The 24,187-nt window shown below is 39.4% G+C and overlaps 1 protein-coding gene across 1 annotated transcript; it reads right to left on the bottom strand.

Moving 5' to 3' along the window:
• Positions 1–890: 890 nt before the first annotated feature.
• Positions 891–23,733, bottom strand: LOC123482969. Its single transcript, XM_045212222.1, has 3 exons — positions 23,653–23,733; positions 10,330–10,398; positions 891–4,242 (listed from the first exon to the last, which is right to left on the bottom strand). The coding sequence occupies exons 2-3, from the start codon at positions 10,338–10,340 to the stop codon at positions 2,610–2,612; spliced, it is 1,644 nt and encodes a 547-aa protein (XP_045068157.1). The 5' UTR covers positions 10,341–10,398; positions 23,653–23,733; the 3' UTR covers positions 891–2,609.
• Positions 23,734–24,187: the final 454 nt, after the last annotated feature.

Below are 24,187 nucleotides of genomic sequence, written 5' to 3'. Positions count from 1 at the left end.
GTACTGAAATGTATTATATTTGATTAATTATTTCTGTCATTCAGATGATAGAATAACATATTTTGTATATGAATTTCACATATACGTGTGTTCTTCTAATGGCCTGTACTTTTACAAAATCTTTGCATTGTGCTTTTTTAATACACTTTTTTTTGATCATCCACTTGATGGTGCTCTGTTACAGAAAACTGAGATTGTCCCTCGACTCTTGGCCATCCCTCCTTTTAGCCTGTAGTGTTCTTGGGCTCCACAATATTTAAGTTAAAGGGGGAAAATGGGATTGGTCCATCAGTTTTTCTACCCACTGAAAATTTTCATAATAACTGCTGGTTGGTTTGTGTTGATGTTGAGCATACCACTGGAATCCACCTAGCATGGCCACACTCTTAGTTATATCTGGAACCAAAAAGGGTTCTGCTATGGGGACAGCCGCAGAACCCTTTTGGAGCCCTTTTGTTCTATTTTGGGTTCCATATAGAACCCTCTGTGGAAAAGGTTCTACATGGAACCCAAATGGGTTCTACCTGGAAACAAAAGGGGTTCTTCAAAGGGACAATTAAAGAACCCTTTTTGGTTCTAGATAGCACCTTTTTTTCTAAGAGTGCAGTGTACTCACAGTCAAAGGGCTGGCTAAATCTAGCACCTGCAGCGCCATAACACTATCATCTGGGAGATAGGGCTGGGGTCCTGTGGGTGGGGTGGGCAGGGAAGTGCTGGGCACTCTAATGGAATGGTTGAATGGGTGTAATTTGATGGGCCGATTGACGTTTATTGTCATGATTCTTTCCCTTCAGGTAGAACTCAGCAATTTCTGCTAGATGGGCCAGCTGCAAAGTCTATATAGGCTATATTGTAAAATGCTATATTGTAAAAATTCATGAAATCAAAAATGAGCTTTTTGGTCTTTTAATACAACGAGATTTAAGTTCATTTAAGTGACTAAGATTAATTTACAAAGAAGGTTACACATGTATATGAAAAACATTGACAGAAGTTTGTTATTATTGTAGGCAGTTATATAATTATTGTAGACAGCTAAATAACATATAAATATATAGCTCAATGATAATGTATTAACAATTTTCAGATTAAGAAACAAAACATTACAGAAACAGAAATATGGTCCTCCTTAAACTGTATATAGTCTCATACAGCATATTATCTGGTAACATAAAATATACAGTATGTCAAAACTAACAAACCACCTCTGCAGGATTAACAATTCAACTTGCCCCTGCCTACCCAATGGCAGGTCAGTTATCAGTCCTCATGAATCCCTACATATCTGATAGATGCCGCTCCACCTTACCACTGAGTTAGTTTACAGCAAGTTTATTCAAAAATTCCAGAAACAGGCATAAAAAATCTCAGATCATTAAATCAATCACAAATCAATATCACCAATCAATGATAGGCACACATAAACAGTAAATTAAATTGATAGACCCCTTCAGCGCCCGTAACTAAACCCTTATTGGGGCGTGCCAATAAGATATTTGTTGTCTATTACAATTTTATGACAAGCACAATATCTAAACACTACTGTAACACACTTCTATCAATGGGCTAGCCTTAAGGGTTCCCCCTAGAATTTTACCTTAACTGAGTATAATAAAAATCAAAATATGAGTATAATAAAATCAAAATATATTTTAAGCTAAAAAGCTACAGCAAAAATCTTCTTCCAGCAGTCGACAGGTTCTTCCAGCAACCTCAAAGAGAGTTCTCCCCTTAAAATCATGGCTCCTTTATACCCTCCATCTTCCTTTTTGCTAACCCCCCATGACGCATTCAGTGGTTAACACCTAATGCGGACATCTCTCCTTTCCCCACCTAGGCAGGATGTTTGCTTACACAGGATGCCCGCCTTGACAGGATGTCTCCTCCTATCCGCTCTGACCAGGGAATGTCCAATGCAAGCTAGCACCCTTAATACACTCCATTATCATTAACTTTTAACCCATTAATTTCTAAACATTAATATTTTAACATTATTATTCCCTACTTCACTCAATTATAATCTTACTCCAATTCAACTTATTACTCCCATTAGATCTTAAATATCCAACAACTTAAACATTTCATCATTACAACATCTCAACATTATAACCTTTCATTGTCAACCTCCTCCTAAGGCCTTGTTCCTCTAAGCTTAACAAACATAGTCTATATGCATCATACCTTAAAGCAAACAACATTATCACATTATTAACCATTTTACTGCATTCCTTTAATCCCCCTTTAATATACCCCACTGTATGATTCCCCATACTTTCAGCATTTTACATATTTAACCTTTAATTATTATCTTAATAAATTCCAGTCCAAATTGTTCTTCTTTTCTTCAATTCATGTCAATTCTCTCTCAATGTTCATTCTTTGTTCTCCGTGTGTGTGTGAAAGTGGAACTTCTTCATATGTGTGTGCGTGGGTGTATGCAAGTGTGTCTCTAAAATGTCACAGAGAACTGGGCCTTAACCTACTACTCATGTCAAGTATTTCTTGAGTATAGAAATCATGAATAACAACACTGCTCTTTGTTTTCTTTTCAGCATTTCTTTTCTAAATGTTCATGTGGTTTTTCCACATCTTCTTTGCTTTACTATGTCTCAGTTTAACTTTCCCCAGAGATGATTCCACCTTTTACTCATACCAGCTTTAAAGTAATCTAAAGTTCCCTTGTGTTCCTCCTCAGCTCTCTTCTTCATCTCCTCCAGTTTCTGAACCTTCTCTGTATTTCCTGTCTCCTTCATCTTGTCAATCAGGAAGTCAAGATGCACAGCAGCGGACAGTGAGATGGCCTTCAAAGCGATCTCTTCCAGTTTGATGACACACTGGTAGGATTCCTCCACCAGTTTGGGTTTCTGGAGTGTGACATGCTCCAACTCCATGTGAAGTCTGGTGAGCACATTCCCTTTCTCCCCAGCCGCCTTCTCATTGATTTCATACTTTATTTTCAAATCCTCATATGTCGTTGTAACATTCTTGGTCGTTCCAACATATATTTTATTTTCTTTGACATGCTTGGAGGAGGGACATTTGCCAGTACACACAGTGCATTTGGACTCCTTCATCACACTGCACCATGAGAGATCTTTGACCAACCAGCAGTCTGGATAGTGGCAGTTCTCCTCACAGACACTGCAGGTGGTAGCCCGTTTAGTTAAATGCCACCATGATGATTCTATTGGGACTTTCTCTTTGTAACACGTTGGAACAGTTATTGAAAAGTTCTTGTTTTCGTCCATGTCTATCTTGTGTTTCTCCAGGGCTTCTTGAGTCTGCTTGATTTCATTCTGCTTCAGTTCAATCATTTCAATCCGTAAATGCAAGTTGCTGACACATGCTTCTAGCTGTTTGCGCTCTCTCAGAACTCCTTCAGTCATCTTCACGTTTTGAGGTGTTATTCTACCCAGGAACTCTGTGAATTCCTCCATACCCTCCTGTGATGTTTCGAATGCAGTGTTCATGATTGTTTCTTCTTTCTTGGCCTGTTTCTCTGTTTCACAATTAGCCTTAAGTTTACGGTTGTTGAATAGGAAGAAAACAGATTGATTCTTCTCATTTTTGGCACCAGGGACCTTTGCTACTTCCAGGGCCTTCAGAGCATTAGTAGGTTCCCCACCATCTGAGTGTGTGATGAGGGCTACAATGTTCTTCTCCATGTCTTTGCCAAATAAAGACAAAACTGCATCGAAGATGTACTTCTGTCTGTCACTGAGTCGATTATCAGATGCCTTTACCACTAAACCCACAGCCTCAAGTTCATGAATCCCATCTGTAGACCTAAACAACTCAAACAGTTTTCCAGAGATCTGTTGGTCTTCTTGGATCCCTCTGGTGTCTCCGTACCCAGGAGTATCAATGAAGGTGAGAGAATAGGGGACTCTCAGGCCCTCACATCCAAATACCTCATAAACAGTGATCGCTGTAGTTTGACTTTCAGTCAGACTTTTTTTTTCCTCTTCAACGATCTCAAACCAGACTTTATCCTCCCACTCTACACCCAGGACATAATTGACCATGGCATTGATCAGAGATGACTTCCCTGTCCCTGTCTCTCCCACTATCAGAATGGTTTTGTTGAGCTTACTGGGATCTCTCTCTCCAAAGGTACATCTTCTGAGCATGTCTTCATCATCTAGATACTGTTTCTTTGTTACCAGCTGATACCTTGCAGGAGGTCCTTGATCGATACGGGTACTTATTGCAATGGTGTCTTGTATTTTTGATGATGTGTCCCTAAAATGTGAAATAAATGAACATGTGTTATACTCTTATGCCCTATGCATTTCATTATACATTAAATTGCACTGTGACAATAAATATCCTCTTACTTTACAATATGAAAGATGTCCACAACCTTAGGTCCGATAATGTTTCCCCAGGAATTTTGTTATTCGCATTGCATGGGATCAACTACTTCATGTTTATCATGAATAATGTCATTTATTTTAATGGCCATTGTGGTCATATTCTTTGCTCTAAGCGAGTCCCACTCTGTCTGTATGGGCTGTCATTTATTTTCCTTTTACTCAGAGATCTTAAGGGTGGTATAGGGGGTGATTCAACATCAATTTTTAGGCTTTAACATAAGATAAAGTATCCTAAATCTGTTGTTCTATTTAATCTAATTAAATAACACATTACATCGACATTTATTTAAATTTTTGCTTCTTCCCTGCCTCTTTTCCTTGGAGTCTTGATTTGCACAGACTGGGTTATATTATTACAGTTTTACTCTGTAGAGGAATATGTTTATGTTTGACATTCAACCTGACTGACTTGGTTGATGGTTTGATTAGTCAACCAACTCTCTCTGCCATATCAGTCCTCCATGGTAATGAATGTTAATTACAAAGAGATTTAATGGAAAGGTTGGCATAAGCAAACACCAGATATCCTTAGTTATTAAACATAAGGCTGAAATAAGAGGAAGCTTAATGCGAAGGTTGGGGTATACTGAAGTATTGTTATCCCTCTGTTATTATCTATGGTACTAAATTATTTCTGTCTTCCATCTATGTGCCAAATGTTTTTGAAGCTTAAATTGCTAGACTTCCCAAACTCAGTGACCATTCTTGGGAGAGGTTTTAACCTGACAGTAGATTCTACATTCATACCACTAAAACTGACAGTACGGCATGCCGGGCACCTTCAAGCTATATTAAGACCTTTTTGGAAGATTTTAATATTGTGGATACCTGGTGCCTTAGAAATCCTAGTACTAGGGATAATACCTTCTTCTCTCCCCGTCATCAGTCTTTCTCACAAAATGATTGTCTTTACTTTCCCCTGTTTTTCTGATATGTACAGTATATCCCATGCAGACATATTACCTATGCTGTTATCAGATCATTCACCATTATTGATTTATTTTGAGATTTCTCGTTGTAGCCATACTTGAGAACGTTAGAAAATGTTTATGTTTAAACTGTTTCTACATCTTAAAATGTGCATTAAAGTTGTTGACATAGTTGCACGTGATCAAATACTACATGTTAGCTGTCCCCATTACATAACCTTGAACATTTAGCCCAATGCTAACCTGAGCAGGTGGCAGTGATTTTATCCTGTAACAAATAACAATGGCATTTCTTAAAATAGGTCAACTGGGCCACCAGAGGGATATTTTCAACCTATTCCGCTTGGTCCGTCTCAAGTGTACAGTGCCTATATTGCATGGTGCATTATTGACAAGGCTTCTAGCTACTAACGTTACACAAAATTCAAAAGGCACGCTTTCTTGCATTTATGACAATATCCCACGTTTTTACTCATCTATTTCACACACGTGCTTTAACGACAAAATAGATAAAGGAGGTCTATACAGCATTTAAGTTGATAGTACATTGTAGATAAAAAGCAGAAGAGACTTAAGGACTTGTCAGTTAGCTGTTATGTACCGTTATCATCATAGCTTCCTGGTAGCACACACTGCTGATGCGGTTGACTCTAAAACGACAGCGCATATTGACCGTGGGTTTGGCTTGCGTCAAGCATTTTTGTTAGGAAAACACTGTTCACGGCTGGTCCTTGATGCTCGATTCAAATAATGCATATGGTATGTGACGAAGTGGATGATTATAATAATGTATATGAAACGTACATGTAAGTGTAGATTACACGTCTATGTAATATAACCTATACTAGCGACAATTATTTATGTAGCAGTACCAGTAACCTATTTGTTAGTCTGCAAGAGGGACTCCTACAAGAAACTCCTCATTAAATGTCTTTGTAATCTTTATTTACAAAGTTTGGGCTGCACTTCTCCTCTAAACACGCTAACACAATAAATGTACACTGAAGAAAACTATAAACGCACCATGCAACAATTAAAGAGATTTTACTGAGTTACAGTTCATATAAGGAAATCAGTCAATTGAAATGATTGATTTCACATGACTGGGAATACAGATATGCATCTGTTGGTCACAGATACCTTTTTAAAAATTTAGGTGCGTGGATCAGAAAACCAGTCAGTATCTGGTGTGACACATCTCTATGGAATGTTGTCCCACTCCTCTTCAATGGCTGTGCGAAGCTGCTGGAAATTGGCAGGAAATGGAACATGCTGTCATACACGTCATTCCAGAGCATCCCAAACACGCTCAATGGGTGACATGTTTGGTGAGTATGCAAGCCATGGAAGAAGTGGGACATTTTCAGCTTCCAGGAATTATGTACAGATCCTTGCGACATGTGGCAGAGCATTATCATGCTGAAACAAGAGGTGATGGCGGTGGATGAATGGCACGACAATGGGCCCCATGATCTCGTCAGAGTATCTCTGTGCATTCAAATTGCCATCGATAAAATGCTATTGTGTTCATTGTCCGTAGCTTATGACTGCCCATAATAACATAACCCCAACGCCACCATGGGGCACTCTGTTCACAACGTTGACATCAGTAATCCGCTCGCCCACACAACGCCATACACGTGGTCTTCCGTTGTGAGGCAGGTTGGAAGTATTGCCAAATTCTCTACAACAACGATAGAAATATGAACATTCAATTATCTGGCAACAGTTCTGGTGGACATTCCTGCAGTCAGCATAACAATTGCACGCTGCCTCAAAACTTGAGATATCTTGTGTTGTGACAAAACTGCACATTGTGGCCTTTTATTGTCCCCGGCACAAGGTGCACCTGTGTAATGATCATGCTGTTTTAATCAGCTTCTTGATATCTCACACCTGTCAGGTGGATGAATTATCTTTGCAAAGGAGAAATGTTCACTAACAGGGATGTAACCAAATTTGTAAACAACATTTGAAAGAAAAAAGCTTAAATGTTGCGTTTATATTTTTGTTCAGTATAGCAAGTTGGAAATTACTGAGTTTCCTAGTTCCGAATAACACATGATCGCGGCATTACCACTGGTTGTGCATTAACCTGTAAGAAGTCCTTGATACCAGTTGAGATTTTATACATGTGCCTCATTCAACAAGTTAGCAATTTCGGAGTTTCCTAGTTCTGCTTGCACGTGAATGTGGCATTTACCCACCTACATTATGGGAAGTAAGGAAGTGTTGCATAAGAGGAATATCTACTTTTTTCTCATCACATTAGAACAGAGAATGCAACCTATAGATTGATTTAATAGAGAGAGAAATAACCCATCATAGTTGATGCAACAGTCTAATTAGACAGAACATAGGCAGATAACTTATCACATTTAAAAGTGAGTATAAGATGATAACTGTATATGATGAGGTCCTGTGGCCAAGCGACCACTATCCAAGAGATGGTGCTGTTTTGCGTGTTATTCTGACGTTCATTCATGCCACAACATTATATCATATCAGTTAGCAAACTATTACAAAAATGAATTGTTTGAGCTAATAAAGCACACATTTGATTGTTGTTTTTGTTAATTTTATTTGAGTAAGGCGGCTCCCAAATGCAGCTATTTCAGGCTGACTTCAGTGCTCTGTTGCGGAGGGACTTGCCAGGGGGCAGCCCTTGGTTTCTCTGGTTGCATGTCATTGGCTGCACGTGATTGCCGTGTGCTCAAGGGGTACAGCACTCACTGGGATTTCCAGGCAGCTGTAGACCCCTTGGCTTCCGACATAGAAGTACATTAAAAGTGCCCGCCCAAGGTCCACTGATACCCACTATGAGCCTGTGCAGTGGATGGGGCGAGCTAGAGCGGTGTTTGTGACAAGAGAAGATCCCTGAAAACAGTTATCCTCGCGAAAACATCTGTAAAGTCTAAACGGTTTGAGCTACAAACTATTATGACCCCATTCTGAAAAGCGTATGACCCCATTCTGAAAGGTTCTCACTTACACAGACATGTCGCCTGTTTTGCTCTATGACGCTCACAGGCCACACAGGACTCGTTAGAAGGTATGGTTGGCCACTTCCCAACTCAGCACAAAATGACTGTGTGGCAAAATCAATGGAAGTGAATGGGTGTTTTCTACATAGAAGATCATACACATTTATTGCATCATCCATGATGTTTTCCTTTATCTCTCAGATTAATTTCAGACCCTTCAAACACTTACAGTCAGATCACAGGTAGTGTTATAAAACAATGGATGATGTTATGTGGATATTTCACCAATTCCCATCCAGGACATATAGTCATTCTAGACACGAGCCTCCCTGTTTTCCCATCCCTTCTCCTATTGTTTTTTATTTAACCTTTATTAACGAGGCAAGTCAGTTAAGAACAAATTCTTATTTCCAATGACGGCCTACCCCGGCCAAACTCTCCCCTAACCCGGACGACACTGGGCCAATTGTGCGCCGCACTATGAGGCTCCCGTTCACGGCCGGTTGTGATACAGTTCGGGATCGAACCCGGGTCTGTGATGCAGTGCCTTAGACCGCTGCGCCACTCGGTCCCCCTCCTTACAGTCCTAGCATTTTGTTGACATATCAAGCGAGGCAAATTGTTATGGCTGCTATAACAGCAGGCAAAACAAAATTCTGAGGAGCTGGTTCAAACCAAATATTGTCCTGTGTAGAATTTGGGTACTTGACATCGCCCAGTTTAAGAGGTCTACTGCCAGATTGTATGGGGCCAAACCCGAAACTCTGGCCAACTGGTCTCATGCTATTTCCAAGGAACTTATTAAACAGTGTTTGTTCTTGCAAATGGGAGATAGCATTGTCCTGCTCAATGACTTTCCTATGTGGCTATTGTTTTCTGGCCCTTGATATTTATATGAATTGTCTGTGTCTCTATTTATTGAAATCAATCACTGCTTCACTGGCAAATAATGCAATATACTTTATGTTGCAATGATTTTGGTTGTTGTTGATTTTCTTTAAGTTGTTTTGTCTTTTATCATTTATATTTGTTTTGTCTAATTGTTTGTCTTTGTGTCCACTCTGGTCCCACTTATTGAACTGATCATATCATATACACTGAGTGCACAAAACATTATGGACACCTGCTCTTTCCATGACATTGACTGACCAGGTGAATCCATGTGAAAGATATGATCCCTTATTGATGTCACTTGTTAAATCCACTTTGAGGAGACAGGTTAAAGAAGGATTTTTAAGTCTTGAGACAATTGAGACATGGATTGTGTATGTGTGCCATTCAGAGGGTGAATGGGCAAGACAAAAGATTCAAGTGCCTTTAAACAGGGTGTGGTAGTAGCTGCCAAGCGCACTGGTTTGTGTCAAGAACTGCAACGCTGATGGGTTTTTCATGCTCAACAATTTCCTGTGTGTATCAAGAATGAACCACCACCTAAAGGACATCCAGCCAAGTTGACACAACTGTGGGAAGCGTTGGAGTCAACATGGGCCAGCATCCCTGTGGAACGCTTTCGACACCTTGTAGAGTCCATGCCTTGAAGAATTGAGGCTGTTCTGAATATCAAAAGGGAGGGGGGGAGGGGGGTGTAACTCAATATTAGGGAGGTTTTCCTGATGTTTGGTATACTCAGTGTAGACCCTTTAAATATTATATTTTCGAAGAAAAAAGTCTGTAAAAGTACACCTTGGTTTTGTGACCATTTTGAGAAATCTTATGAAACATCTCTGAATCATACTAGACACCTTAATAATGCATAACATGACTTATTAACTTTAACTTCTCTAAAGCCTGTAAAGTCCCCCAAAAAATGTTCTTCTCACTATTGTGGCCGATGGGATTAAATAGATTTTAAGTGGACTAAGGGCTGGTTTCCCTGATTCAGATTAAGCCTGAGCTATTCTTCATTGAGAATGTTTTTACTCCGGGAGTAGGCTTAATCAAGGCCCAGGAAACCATGCCCAAATATTTATAATTGTGTCCGTCAATAATCTTAAACATTCAATAACATTTGAAATGACAATGAAATCTGTTGACACTTACTTGCATGCCATGATGGTCTTTAGTTGTGTAATCCAACCAAGGAAGATAAGGTTGACAGGTGAGTTATCTCTGTAGACAGAGAACATGGCATTTCAACTGAGGAATGTTATACTGTATATGAAACAATACAACTAATCAACAATCTCAGTAACGGTGAGAACTCAACAAATTCTTGGAGTTTGGAAAAGCCTTTTAAGATTGAATCTCAAACCGAACACTTGGCCCCTAATGGTGTCTACATGATTTCCAATCCGTTTTTGTGTGTGATATATATATATATATTATGTGGAATTGTGACCTTTTTTGTTCGTTTTGGTCTTCAGCATGGGTGTTTTTGGCTGTTCGTGCACACACAAATGTTTCTTGAGGCAAGGCAAAGTATGCCCCTTCGTCAGTGATTGGTCAACAGGATGGATTCTTCAATAAAGTATTGTTGTTATTCAACGATAGAAAACTCGTTTTCATGCACATTTTTCACTTGAGAAATACTGCACCAAACATCATAGTTATATGTAAAATTACACGACTAAGACCTCTTTGGCAAAAACGTCAAAATTAATTACAGATTTCTTGTATTATCAGATTAATTCAGACTATTTTGAGGAAGTATACTGGCTACTGCGTCTCAAGAGCGGCAAACAGTAATATTGCAGAGCGAAAGTCTTTTAAAAATAGAATTTCATAATGTTTTGGTAACCGAGAAAAAAGCACATGGCCAGCTATTAGCTACAGCAGTTTGTACCATTTCACAATAGCCTGTAATCACTAGTTATTACTTCTAAACAAAATACAATTTTGGGTGGATTCTTCTTGTTTGGTTTACTGTTTGAACTGTCACTGAGATTATATTTGGTTATCAATGGAAAATAAGCTCCTTTGATGAATAGCCTATATAGCCTATAGATCAGATCAAGGAACCAAGTGACAGCACTGCCCCCACAGCTGCAGAAGGAATGATAAGGTGTGTCTCAATTTTAAGGAAGTAAAAAAGTATGCTGAAAGCCGGAGCGTATTACAAGAAGCCGCCCCTTTTGTGAAGAAAAACGACATTGCAACCCGCTGCGCTGAACTCGTAGTAAGCTTTACAGGGAACATTGGTTGTGACTATGTTGTTGCTAGGTAACAACACACTGAGATTGCTGGGAAGAAGCTACCAAGGGCACCGAGTCAACACAGGTGTGAACGACTCCATGATTTTTGGTGTCGACTCTGACTCCTGTGGTTGGAATCAAAGGAGTTGACTCTTGCTCGACTCTCAATATGCGCTGAAACGGAGTCCTACTAGGAAGACACATTTTGCGTTCTAGAGAGGACTGGCATGAGCATGATGCTGCCCAATCGGTGTAGAATTTGTGCTGCATAATCCCATGGGATCTGTCAAGGCTGCGCACAGCAGATAAATTTTCTAGTACTTACACATCACCTTCTATATTCAAACAAAATAGGCATTCTATTAGTTTATTTGTATTTTTAATCCCAGGCCCTGTCCCCACAGGAGGCCTTTTGCCTCTTGCTAGGCCATCATTGTAAATACTCATTTGTTCTTAATTGACTTACCTGGTTAAATAAAATAAATACAAAATTATCTGTGTAACAGTTGGGCTAATTGGACAATTCTGAGTATATATTTGTCATCCCTGGATTGAGGTATGTTTTATGAGCCATATCCCGTGCCGGCTCTGCAGTGTCTTAATCTACACAGGAATGCTGTCCGACCCTAGTGCAGCTTTGAGTAAGAGGGTCGGATCTGCTGGCTACTTTGGGACACAACATCAGAAGTCAGTGAACGCCGGCTATATCGTGGTAGGGTTATTTTCTGTCGCCACCCACCAGAACGATACACAACTCAGGGAGTCCAACCAATACACAGACTCCCAATGTTGTGTCCCAAAGCTATAGGCATATGCCAATAAGCTATTATTTGCTGTGTTATATGGCCCTATTCAGACAGGACAAGTATTACTAGAGACATTGGTTATGTAATTATTATTAACTGGTGTTTCGAGCCCTGAATGCTGATTGGCTGACAGCCGTGGTATATCAGACTGTATACCACGGGTATGAAAAAACATGTATTTTTACTGCTCTAATTACGTTGGTAACCAGTTTATAATAGCAATAAGGCACCTCTTGGGGTTGTGGTATATGGCCAATATACCACGGCTAAGGGCTGTATCCAGGCACTCCGCGTTGCGTCGTGCTTATTGACATCCCTTAGCCATGGTATATTGGCCATATATCACACCACTTCATGCCTTATTACTTAATTATCCAAGCATGTGTGTTATTCCAGAGGATAATTCTCACGGGATTAGATTTGCAAATTGCTGGGGGGTTTTTCTCCATTCAATTTACTCTTTTGATGGATGCCTGGAGTGGAGGTTTTTATTCTAGGCGTGAAGATATTTCAACATCGTGTCTAGACCAGTGGTTCTCAAACCTCTCCTTGGTCCCCCCAGCCGTTCCATGTATTTGATCTTTTCCAGAGCTAGCACACCTGATTCAACTTGTCAACTAATCATCAAGCCCTGACTAGGTGAATTAGGTGAGTTAGTTTAGGGCTACAACAACATTGTGAAACGTCCGGGGGTCCCCGAGGAGAGGTTTGAGAACCACTGGTCTAGACGATAGGCTGCACTGATAACTCGTGCTTTGCTGCCACATGTACAGGTGTCCCAATAATATTTAAATTGAGAAAGTGCGATCATAATCATTATTTTAGCGATCCATGGCAGACGTCCCTCCTAATAAAAATGCCCCCCATCCTGCTGATTTGAGCTATTGAACAGTATTTGCACTTGAGATGCGTTTATGGATGAGAAAAGGCACAATTTCGTTAATACTGATGAACCGGCGTTTGAGTTGTGTGGTTGCAATATCAACAGTCCCTTATCTCTGGTATATCTTGGTATGGATCATTCAAGACTAAGTTTAAATTAGGTGCAGAGCAATGGACATATAATGCACAATGTCTCAGGAAAGACTGTTTATCTCACACATTCCCTCGCCCTTGATTTAGCTATCTAACTAACTGACTAACAAATATATGCACTGTCAATCGAAAAAGAAGCGCCCAAATATTTTCAATCGCATCAACCCTCAGCACTTTGATGCGTGAATCCGGGTATTTATACACTGACCTCACACCTCAACAAGCTTCTGATTGGTCAGTGTCAATACTCCTGATCAACATTGGTTGGCAGATGGGTGAAGTATATGCGCGTGCCCACAGAATAGTTTTTCAAGGTCGAGGGAGGGTGTGAGAGGGAGGCATCCGCACAAGCTCAGCCATCCACATAAAGAGAAGCGCATGCAATTATTGAACTGGGAACATTTTCTCGCTGGGAGAAATTTTACAGCATGAAGTCACAATCAGAACACGATCAGAACGATTGGGAACTATTTCACACTGGGAAGATTTTTACATTACACAGGGGAGTCTCTCAAGTTGGATTTAATTTAATTTGATTTAATTTACCTTGAATATTCCAGCCCATTTGTATAAACTATTAGCCAGAGAAAACCTGCCGAGTTCAACAATAAATAGTGGCTGAATTTATCCTCAAGCCACTACTTTCTTCCTAATTGTTAGGCTTTTTGATGTGTAATTTTTATAAAAAGTGTATAAATAGCAGCTAAATTCGGTATATAGCTATAGATTGTAGGCTACACTGCATAATGAAACAATCTCTAGTAAGCTAGTGTTTTGAGGGTGGACTGACTGTATTATTCAACCTGGTCCCAGAGCATTTCGTATTATTATGTATGTAAATCCGGGAAACTCCTTTCAGTATAATATGTTATGTTTCGTATGGAATGTATTAATTTGTGGATGTCCATCACCCATTTTGTATCATATCTTACGAATTACAATATGTATTATATGTTACAAATTCTCAAAACATATGATATGTTCCAAATTTGTAAAACGTATGATATGTTACGAATTCTAGCTAGTTGGCTAATGTTAGCTAGCTCGCTAACGTTAGCTAGGCTAGGGGATAGAGTTAGGGGCTAGGGTTAAGGTTAGGGTTAAGTTTAGGAGTTAGGTTAAAGGGTTAAGGTTAGGGTTGGCTAAAAGTGTCAAGGTTAAAGTTAGGGGAAGGGTTAGCTAAAAGGGTTAGGTTGGGGTTAGGGGAAGGGTTAGCTAACGTGCAAAGTTTTTGCAAAGTAGAGAAAAAGTAGTAAGTAGTTAAAAAGTAGCTAATTAGCAAAAGTTGTCCATGATAAGATTTGAACTCTCAACCTTTGGGTTGCTAAACTTGTTGTCCATGATGAGATTCGTTCTCGAAACCTTTGGGTTGCCAGACATTCATGTTATATGCCTACCGATCCACCCCGACCAGCCACCCTACTTTTGTTTTTGCATTAAGTAACCATCTGTCTTATTTAACCATACCAAACGGAACATATCCTGCTAAATGGATTCTCTCGGATTTACGTACAGAATAATACGAAATGCTCTGAGACTAGTATCGTATCTGAAGATTATGCCTTTGTTAAATGTTTTTCATGACGAAATGGAATGTTGGTTGTTCAGGCCAAAGGGGGGATGTTTTATGATGTTATTTGAAATGTGCCGCTTGGAGGGTGACGCCCGAGGGGAGACTGGTGATTGGCCAGAAGAGGGAGTAGCCCCTCCCTTTGCATTGTTTATAAATAGGGGGTAAACGATGAGACGACAGAACGGCCATATCAATCTGGGAGCCGTTCTCCGGACATCGCGAGTCTGTATCTATGCTGTAAATTCGTGAGTTTAATAAAAGCCTCTAACACGATGCAGTATGGCGAACTCTTTGTTGACAGCGATAATTGCCACCATTCATCATATACGACATAATGGCGCCCAACGTGGGGCGGGTTTTGCGTCTCTTCCTTGTTTCAGTCAACCGCCGGCCTAACTCTCTCTGAGGCATGGAAAAAAGGGTGAGTTCTTACCGCTTCGGAGTTTGTTAGATTGGATATGACTTGTGTACATTGAGGGGATGTTCCATTATGACCCGGCCTCGGTGGCGTTGTTGCTGGTCAACTAGAGTCGGCTAAAATTTATCCCAGGGGAAACGGCAGATAATTGGGAGTTTTTAGAGCATGAAACGGTAGGATTTAAGTATTGAACGTGTATAATTCATTGGTAACGGGTGACAATGGGTTAGTAGAGAATAAAGGTTGGAAGACGTCTGCATAATTAGGGCACCGGGGGATCTGGAAAAGCCCTCGAATCGAGGCGATTCATAGGAATGGGCCATAAAATCCTTGCAACGCGTTATGTGGTGTATGGTTAATTCAGGGAATTATTAAGCTGGACGGATTATATGTATGTTATATACTCATCGTATGGTTGACGAACTATAATGCTTGGGGTAACCTCTCTATGATTATCCAGAACTTACGGCAACACAAAGTTAGGAGGTATTATTGATAATCATGAACAATGATTGGGCCACGGTGCAGGGTGTTCATTTGTATAGCTAGTAGGCTGCAGTTAGCTGGAGGTTGGTGTTAATGCTGGATTGTTTCAGGCCACGTGGTGCCTCGTTGCTAAGGCTTGATTGTAGGGTTCGGGTCACGTGGTACATCGTGGCTAAATGCTAATGCTTGAGGCTAAAGGCTAATTTTTGTAAGGCTAAAGTGTGAATCATGCTACATCATGGTGGCTGAGGTGGATGCTAGTGCTAATTGGGTTTTGTGCCACGGTGTACCTTAGGCTAAGCTAAAGGCTAATGCTACAGGCTAATTGTGTTGTGTGCTACATGCTAACGGATATCCTTAGAGATTCCGTTGCGACGGGTGAAAGTCTCTTAAACTTGTTTATGTGTTTGTAAGTCAGGTTATATGTTTTGTGAGCGCTGGTAAATGTTGTTTGATTATAAGGGAGAAATGGGGAGTTACAGCTGGCTGTTATTCTTTCTGTTTGGGGAGAGAGAGAAGAGAGAATCTTTCTTCCACGGTGAAAAGGGGTTTTTGAATGGTTGTGCGCATGCGTTTAATTTTGCGACACTACACTACAGAAAGGGGGAGTTTATGACACGAGATTAGGACACGTTTTGGTTTACGGCACTAAATCTACGACATGCGGTCGACGAAACAAAATGGTGGCGTTAGTAAATGTATGGGGATGCGTTTAATTTTAAAATGATATTTGCGCATGCGTGGGATTCTGCAAAACAACACATTGGTTAAACTGCAGGGGGAGACAGAGGAACACAGACGACGGAACAAATACGCATAAAGAGATTTTAACACGATGATACTAGTTTAAACTGCGATTGGTTAAAGATGAAACTTGTTTTGTAGCCTATTGAATTTATACATTAAATATAGGATAACGGATTATAATAGATTGAATTAAATAATTGAATAACGGATTAAAATAAAAAAAAAAGGTTTTTGAGCGATTTATTTAATTCTGAGTTTAGTCTTAGAGTGAATAATGTAGAACGAATGAATATTGAACGGTTGGAAATACTCAGTGATGGCATGAACTACTAAAAGCTGTTCTTGTGTCTTTATCCCTTGTCATGAGAGACAGGAGAGAGAGGGGGAGCGAGGAGATACAGGAAGTGATCACGTCACGTGGCAGAGGATCAAGTCAAAAAGGTTTTGGTACTGATTATGGTTACAAAATATTTCCCTAACAGGATATGTGATGTTATGACAATTTTGCATGGGCTTGGCAAATTCTATTTCAATAAAAGTTACATTTTGGAGGCTATGTGCATCACTGGGCTGGATTGCAGTTCGATTGGAAATCAGGTACTGACATTATTCTTTAAATTTATGATAATTAGGGGTTATAGAGCAAGGGGTTAAAGGCTTTGTTTAGGGGTATTTTAGTCTGAAGATGACTAACTTGCATTTACTGGCAGTTGATGGGTTGTGGTAATATACTCAACACTAATGGATAAGGTGGTGACATAGGATATAGGAATAAAAATTGGTTTTAATTATTCATGATTTTTAATTGACTTATTTGGATTTATTTGGAGTTGTTAGGTTATATTAAGAATTACAGGGGGAAGCCTATATAACTTAAATAGTCTAAAATAGGATAGTTCACAATAAAGGAATATAAAGGGCTTGATATAGGGGAAAATTGATTGAAATAGTCCTTTTTTAATCAAAGTAGGGTTAGAGTAGTGTTAGGAGAGACTAATGGCAGAAGTTAGTACACCTTTCTCACATATGGATTCAGCAGAAAGACATCATCCAGCAGGGTGATTATGGCATCAGAGATGAAGACGAATACGAGCAGAAACAACGATGAAGATGAATCCAGAAGACGGAAGAAAACCGAGATGTCTGGGAACTTAAGGAGAAGAGGATGATGATGATGAGAGGTCATGGGTGGAGGTGACTCTGTGATCAGAAGGAAGTGGCAAGAGAGGAAAGAAGAAATGGATACTAGAGATTTGATCTCTGATGAAAGTTGAAGGTACAAGAGAGGAAAGAAGAAATGGAGAAATGGAAGAAGTAACACGACTGGATGAAGACCTCAAGAATTGAAGGAAAAGAATAATACAGTGAGGCTAAAGGAAAGGCCACTGGTAAGAATATGATATTTCAAGAACAGAACTTAGAAGATAACCGTTTGAAGAATACTGATATGTCAACGACGAGAAGGAACAGGACGAAGAAAACTCTATCAAATACAACTTATAACTGGTGGTGGAGAAGAAGAAAATAAGTGTTGGTTATGAAGAATCAGAGTGAATCAAATCAACAATCACTGTTACAGCTTTAACTGAACAATATCAAAGGCAATTGTACCCGCCAAGGGGGGACCAGATGTTCCATATCGACTGTCAGTTTCTGGACAGACACAGAATTGGAGAAGAAGAAACAGAGGAAGATTAAGGAGCAAGTGAAGATCACCTGTGCTTCAGGTGAACACTAAATATTCTAGAGTGCCGAGAATATCCGGAAGGGGTGCATTGCTGAGAGCCTCGATTAGAGAAGAAGAGAAAATAGCTAACAGTTGAAACCACCGGCCATTAGAAGTGATAGTGAATAGGGGAAAACTTATCTGTGTTCAGCCTAAAGAGGTTAAACATCTCACTAATTGATAACTAATTAGGATAGGGATTTGAGGTAGTACTTACTCTTAAAGTACTAATATTAGAAGATACTGTTATTGTAGTGTTGGGAAGAGAATTGAAGCGTACAATAAAGATGTACACTAGACGACTGACTGTCTGGTAGCATATTTTAAAAAGTAGGGTTTTTGGGGAATCATTTGCTTAAAAGATAAATATCATAGGAAGGATGATAATGTATTAGATTGCCTGTTAGACAATCTGTCTGGGAAAAAACTTAATAGGGGTGACTGTTATTTTGGGTTACATTCTTACACTAAGAGATTTGAGGTTAGGCTAAAAGGTGTTTAGTCGGTTTTGCCAAGTCTGTGTGTAATGAGTCAGAAGCAGGTGGGGAACTTTCCCAATCACATATTCCAAAAAATTTGGTGGTAAGAGATTTTGTCAATAGATCAGGGGAAAAGGTTTTAAATGTTATGAGAGAAAAGATTAGATTAAAATAAGTTAGGGGTAGGCTAGGTTGAAGGGACTCTGAGACAGTAAGCTAAGTTTCAAAGTTAGTAGTAAGACAGAGAGAGAACAGTGAGGAAGGACATTTTAAAGTTTAGTGGGAAGATATGGTAGGAGTTTAAATCGGTTAGGAGCAGATGCATTGAGAAAGTATGTGTTGCTGAATGATTTGAGGGTGATTGAGTATCTATATTTACAGTTTCCAGCAGGGAGATCAATGTCATTATAGGTGTATTTTGTGTAATCAAAAGTTTAAAGTTTAGAGGTAGAACTGAAAGGGGAAAAAGTGACACTAGTGGTGATGGATGGAAGTACAAGGAAAGAGTTCAGAGCTTAGGGGAAAACTAGGGATGAGGTAGTAACAATAATGACATCAACACGTGAGTCTATTAAAACAACAGGTAGAAGTAATTTAACTCTTTCAACATTGATAGTTATTAAAGCCATAAATATAGCGCATTTGATTAAGGGTCCAGCATCAATTATAGGGGGAAAATACTGTTATGAGGGGTGGGAGAATAATAATTATAATATGCCGTTTAGGATGATGACGTTTCTTTCACAGAGAGAGAGAGAGAGAGATAATTAGGGAGGATAAGTATTGTTAGCAGGATCAGAAGTAGGAGCTGTTGCACCTACTCAAATAAGGGATTATTTTGCGTAACGTTACCGAGAAAGGTTAGGGAGAATATATGTGTACTTATCTAGTGCAAGCATTAGAAGTTGTTCTGGTTAAGAATTATTGGTTAAAGGGCTATGTAATTTGTAAGGTGATGCTTATAACGGAAGATTTGAAGTCTGTAAAACTTTCCACAGTCACAGAGGGAGTTAAGGATAAGTTTATTACAGTAGTCACTCCAACAGGGAATAATCGAATAGGATGTTGGTAGTTTCCCACTAGAGGGAATTAAGGGTTTTAATTCATCAACTAAATCAACAACGTTAATGGTAACTTTGGTAGGGATTAATGATACGATGGTAATAGCAAATGTAGGAAGGATGACAACAACTTTTCTGAAATTAAAGGAGGCAGCAAGAGAGACTCAGGGGTTTAGGTTATTACGAATAGGGTTAAAAAAGGAGAGCAGATATTAATAGAAACAATATAGATCAATCTGAAATGGAGAAGAGAGATTCGTCATGGAAGCTGCAGGATGAGGTCTTTTGATTTTGATGACAGAGGGGGGGGGCATCTGATCAGTGCTGCTCGTTCCTCTGTTGTGGAAATTAGAGAGAGATTAACTCATTCGGTAAGAGTCAGTGAGGAATCTTGAGGGTCCATGTCTGTTGAGAATTCCATCCCGGACCTGTTAGACGGTTGCGCAGCCTCTGTCAGGTGTGGGTCAGTCTTGAGCTTTGTCATGACTGTGGAATTGGCAACAGTCATTGACAGATAAAATAATGTTGTTGTCAAAACAGTAGGGTTTAAGTGTTCTTGGGTAAATGGATTACCCTATGGGAATTGTTAGATGTAAAGTCAGGTAACAGTGGAAATCTGAAGTATTCAGGTGAAATATTGAGGGCTAAAAGTTGTGTTTGTTCTAATAAAACATATGAGGTAAGGGGTATGTTTATGGGAAGATCAGATTGGGATGTTAGATGATAACTTTGGATGAGTATGACCTTAAGGGTAGTAATGACAAATAATAGGTTACTTTTTATATATCAGGTAGTAAGAAGAGCAGGACTTTGATGGTTAAAAGATTAGCTTTTGACTGACAATGTGAATATGGGAATTTTAGAGATATTTGGTGGGTTTGTGATGATAGAGTATATTCTTACCCTATGGGGGATAGGATGTTGTTACAGGTCAACGTTGAAGCTTCCATATGAGGTTTTACCATTATAAGAGGGATAGCATTGGACACAGCTAACTCTAGGGTTAAAAGGGTGACATTACATTTACATTTTAGTCATTTAGCAGACACATGGCGACATGTCATAGTCTTCAAGCCTATCATTGAAGGGTAAGTTTAAGGGAGAAGGGGGGACTTCATTCATGGTATGGTGTAACATTTGAGAAGATAATATTGATAAATATTAGTTATACTGTGAGTCCAGATAGTTCAGATAATATCACTGGGGTTATAGATGCATTATAAGGGATGCATTTGAAAGGATTTGGTTGCAAGATCAATTAGGCCAGTAGGGGCAGTGATGGGTCAGATTCTAGTTTAAGCTTTGATAACACTGTGTGATGTTTGTATTGACTTTTGAGAAAGTTATGAGATTGAGATAGGTTGGAGAAGTGGTGCCTGGAGACAACACTCAGATGCCGGTGTTGACTGTTCCGGATCTGGACGAAGACGGACGAGGGGGTCTAGATGGACTACTGAATGGATAAATATCCTTTTTGATTATTTGATCATTTTTATTTTTATTGTTTCAAGGAAAAAAAAAAATTTTTAGTAGGATTTTAGTATGATTTATGAATCAAGGGGGGGATAGGTTAATGTGATTCATACATCATTTATGTATCATTTTTTAAATTCTTAGGTGAAATTGAGGTTTAATTTGAAAATGTTGTTTTGCAAAAGATACTGTTTGGTTGTTTATTTTCTTGTCATTACAGAAGCATTTGGGAGAATATGTGGAGATTGGAATACTCAAACAAAGACAATATGAAGGGACAATATGACTGGAGGAGATGAAACAAGGAGGGTGTGGCTGATTCCATCATCAACAAGTCCATTGGAAGAGGACACTACAGGGAGATGAAGTGTAGTGGACTACATTCCAGTGTCTGCAATGAAATATAGACATATTTGATGTGTAATACATAATTGTGTCATATTCTTAGGTATTGATTTTAGTAGAATGATGTTTGATGTTATTGAATGCAGATGAGGATCTTAGATGCTTTTGTTTATTTCGATGGGGTTAGGGACAGAAGGTCTAGGAAGGGAGAGATTCATTGTACGATTCGATGGGTGGACCAGCCGTACAATGGATATTTATGGATAGGATTTTGTTTACATGTGTATTTAATTACATCATAGTTTCAAATGCATTTACATGGTTAATGAGGTTATCTGGAGTACCGACGGTGGTTGCCTGGGGCAGAGGGACCGTGAGAGAATTTTACTGTCTTGATTGATATGGATGGATGGCTGCTGGACAGTTTTTCGCTCTCACACTCCATAGAGATTTATTCATAATTCATAGTAATGTGTTCATACTGCATAAACAATTGTTCATATGTCATAGTAATGTATTTACACTCCATAGAGATTTCTTCATAGGTCATAGTAATGTATTCACACTTCATAAACAGGTATTTCATAGAAAGGTATTTACACTCTAGAGGAGAATGTTTTTGGGTTTAAGGTTAAGAATATTCAATGAGATAAATGGTTAATAGTCATAATCTTATTCTGTTTGTTTTCGAGACGTTTATTTCGTCTCGAAAGGGGGGAATATCGTATCTGAAGATTATGCCTTTGTTAAATGTTTTTCATGACGAAATGGAATGTTGGTTGTTCAGGCCAAAGGGGGGATGTTTTATGATGTTATTTGAAATGTGCCGCTTGGAGGGTGACGCCCGAGGGGAGACTGGTGATTGGCCAGAAGAGGGAGTAGCCCCTCCCTTTGCATTGTTTATAAATAGGGGGTAAACGATGAGACGACAGAACGGCCATATCAATCTGGGAGCCGTTCTCCGGACATCGCGAGTCTGTATCTATGCTGTAAATTCGTGAGTTTAATAAAAGCCTCTAACACGATGCAGTATGGCGAACTCTTTGTTGACAGCGATAATTGCCACCATTCATCATATACGACACTAGGCTGTATTATTTGGCATTAATAGACTGGTTTTATGCCAACAACTTTCTATCCAAACTGGGCAAGAGCGCGAAGAAGCCTCATGTTCATGCAGGTTTAGGTAGGCTAAGACAGTTGTATATTCCAAGAAAAATATATTGGTAGCTGATTAATATGCTGTTACATCGAAAATGTATTTTACAATCTGCAATGTTTGAATTTCCAACTTTAATTACTGAACAAGTTGGATAATTACATTTTTCCGGCAGCCAGCAGTCAGACGCCTCGTTTGGTTTGACGATCAAATAGGCCTATCAATAAACTTTTATCCATTAGGTAAAGAAAAGCTATAGAATAGCCAAATCTATACTTTGATATACTTTAGATTCATTTACGAGGCATTGCAAGACAAGACATTGCGAGATACTGATTACCAAGCTATAGCCTATGCGCAAGGTTCCGACTGTCTGTCTGCCTGCCCCTCCTCTCTCTCCCTCGCCTTCACTTTCTCAATCTCTTCTCCATGAAAGATGTGTGTTTTCAGTCTTCAGTCGTTTGCGTGTAGAATAGCCTACTCATTGATTGCCCCTCCTTTAGTTAACTTGCGAGACATTGCAAGCCAAGAAATTGTGAAATAAAGTATTGCGAGATACAGCTTCTGATTAGTGGATGCACGGTTCTGACTCTGCCTGGTAGATGCGAAAGTTTGTGTTCTCGGAAGTAGCCTATGGCAACTACTCAGTCTCATCCTTTGCACAAAAACTGAATTGGAATCGAAGTTTGACACCCAGAAATGGGAGTCGACACAGGGAGTCAACGGACAACGAGTCGAGGAATCGATTATATTAGAATCGACTCTCCACCACTAGCACAGGATGCCCACTCGATAAAGATCCTTCCACTGCGCCATTTGGTGACTCAACAACTAGCGCATATCGAGTGGTCGAGTGCTCAAAGTGTTCGGTTTGAGATTCAGACTAAGTAAAATCTTAGCATCTTTTCATCCCTTTTAACTTACCTCTGCTCCTGGAGATGGTTTGTTTCAGTTCTGCAGTCAGAAGAATAGAGAAGGAGAAAGAGAAAGAGCCGATGTGTGTTGCAGGTCTTATAGTGGAACAGCCCAGCATTCTCCTCCCACCTCACCTCACCACTCCAGTACTGTACTCCCCCTCTCACCAAGTCAGCTGATTTCAGAGAAGAGATATCATTTCTTCAGCAGAGGGTACAGGATAGGTGGCACGATTCCAAACAAATAAATGAGATTTCTTCAGTAGAGGCAGTTGGAGACAAATTCTCTATTCTTTATTTGTGTTATTTTAATTGTTTTGTCCCATTTAGAATATATCATCATCTCATATTGCTATTTATATTGTGATTATTAATGTATTATGAAAGTGAGGAATTATTAAATTAACTTGAATGAATTGAGTTTGTATGTTAAATTGGCAATATGGAGTCTCAGCTAGACACACCCCTTATTCTCCCAGGGACCCTTTCCTTAGGCCATATAGGGTTGGTAATATGGGCAAGCTAATCTCTAGGCACAACGGCAA

The sequence above is a fragment of the Coregonus clupeaformis genome, unplaced genomic scaffold (assembly GCF_020615455.1).
Source record: "Coregonus clupeaformis isolate EN_2021a unplaced genomic scaffold, ASM2061545v1 scaf0001, whole genome shotgun sequence".
Lineage (NCBI taxonomy): Eukaryota > Metazoa > Chordata > Actinopteri > Salmoniformes > Salmonidae > Coregonus > Coregonus clupeaformis.
Note: the sequence above shows the minus strand (reverse complement) of the source record. Positions and strands in the feature narration are given on the sequence as shown.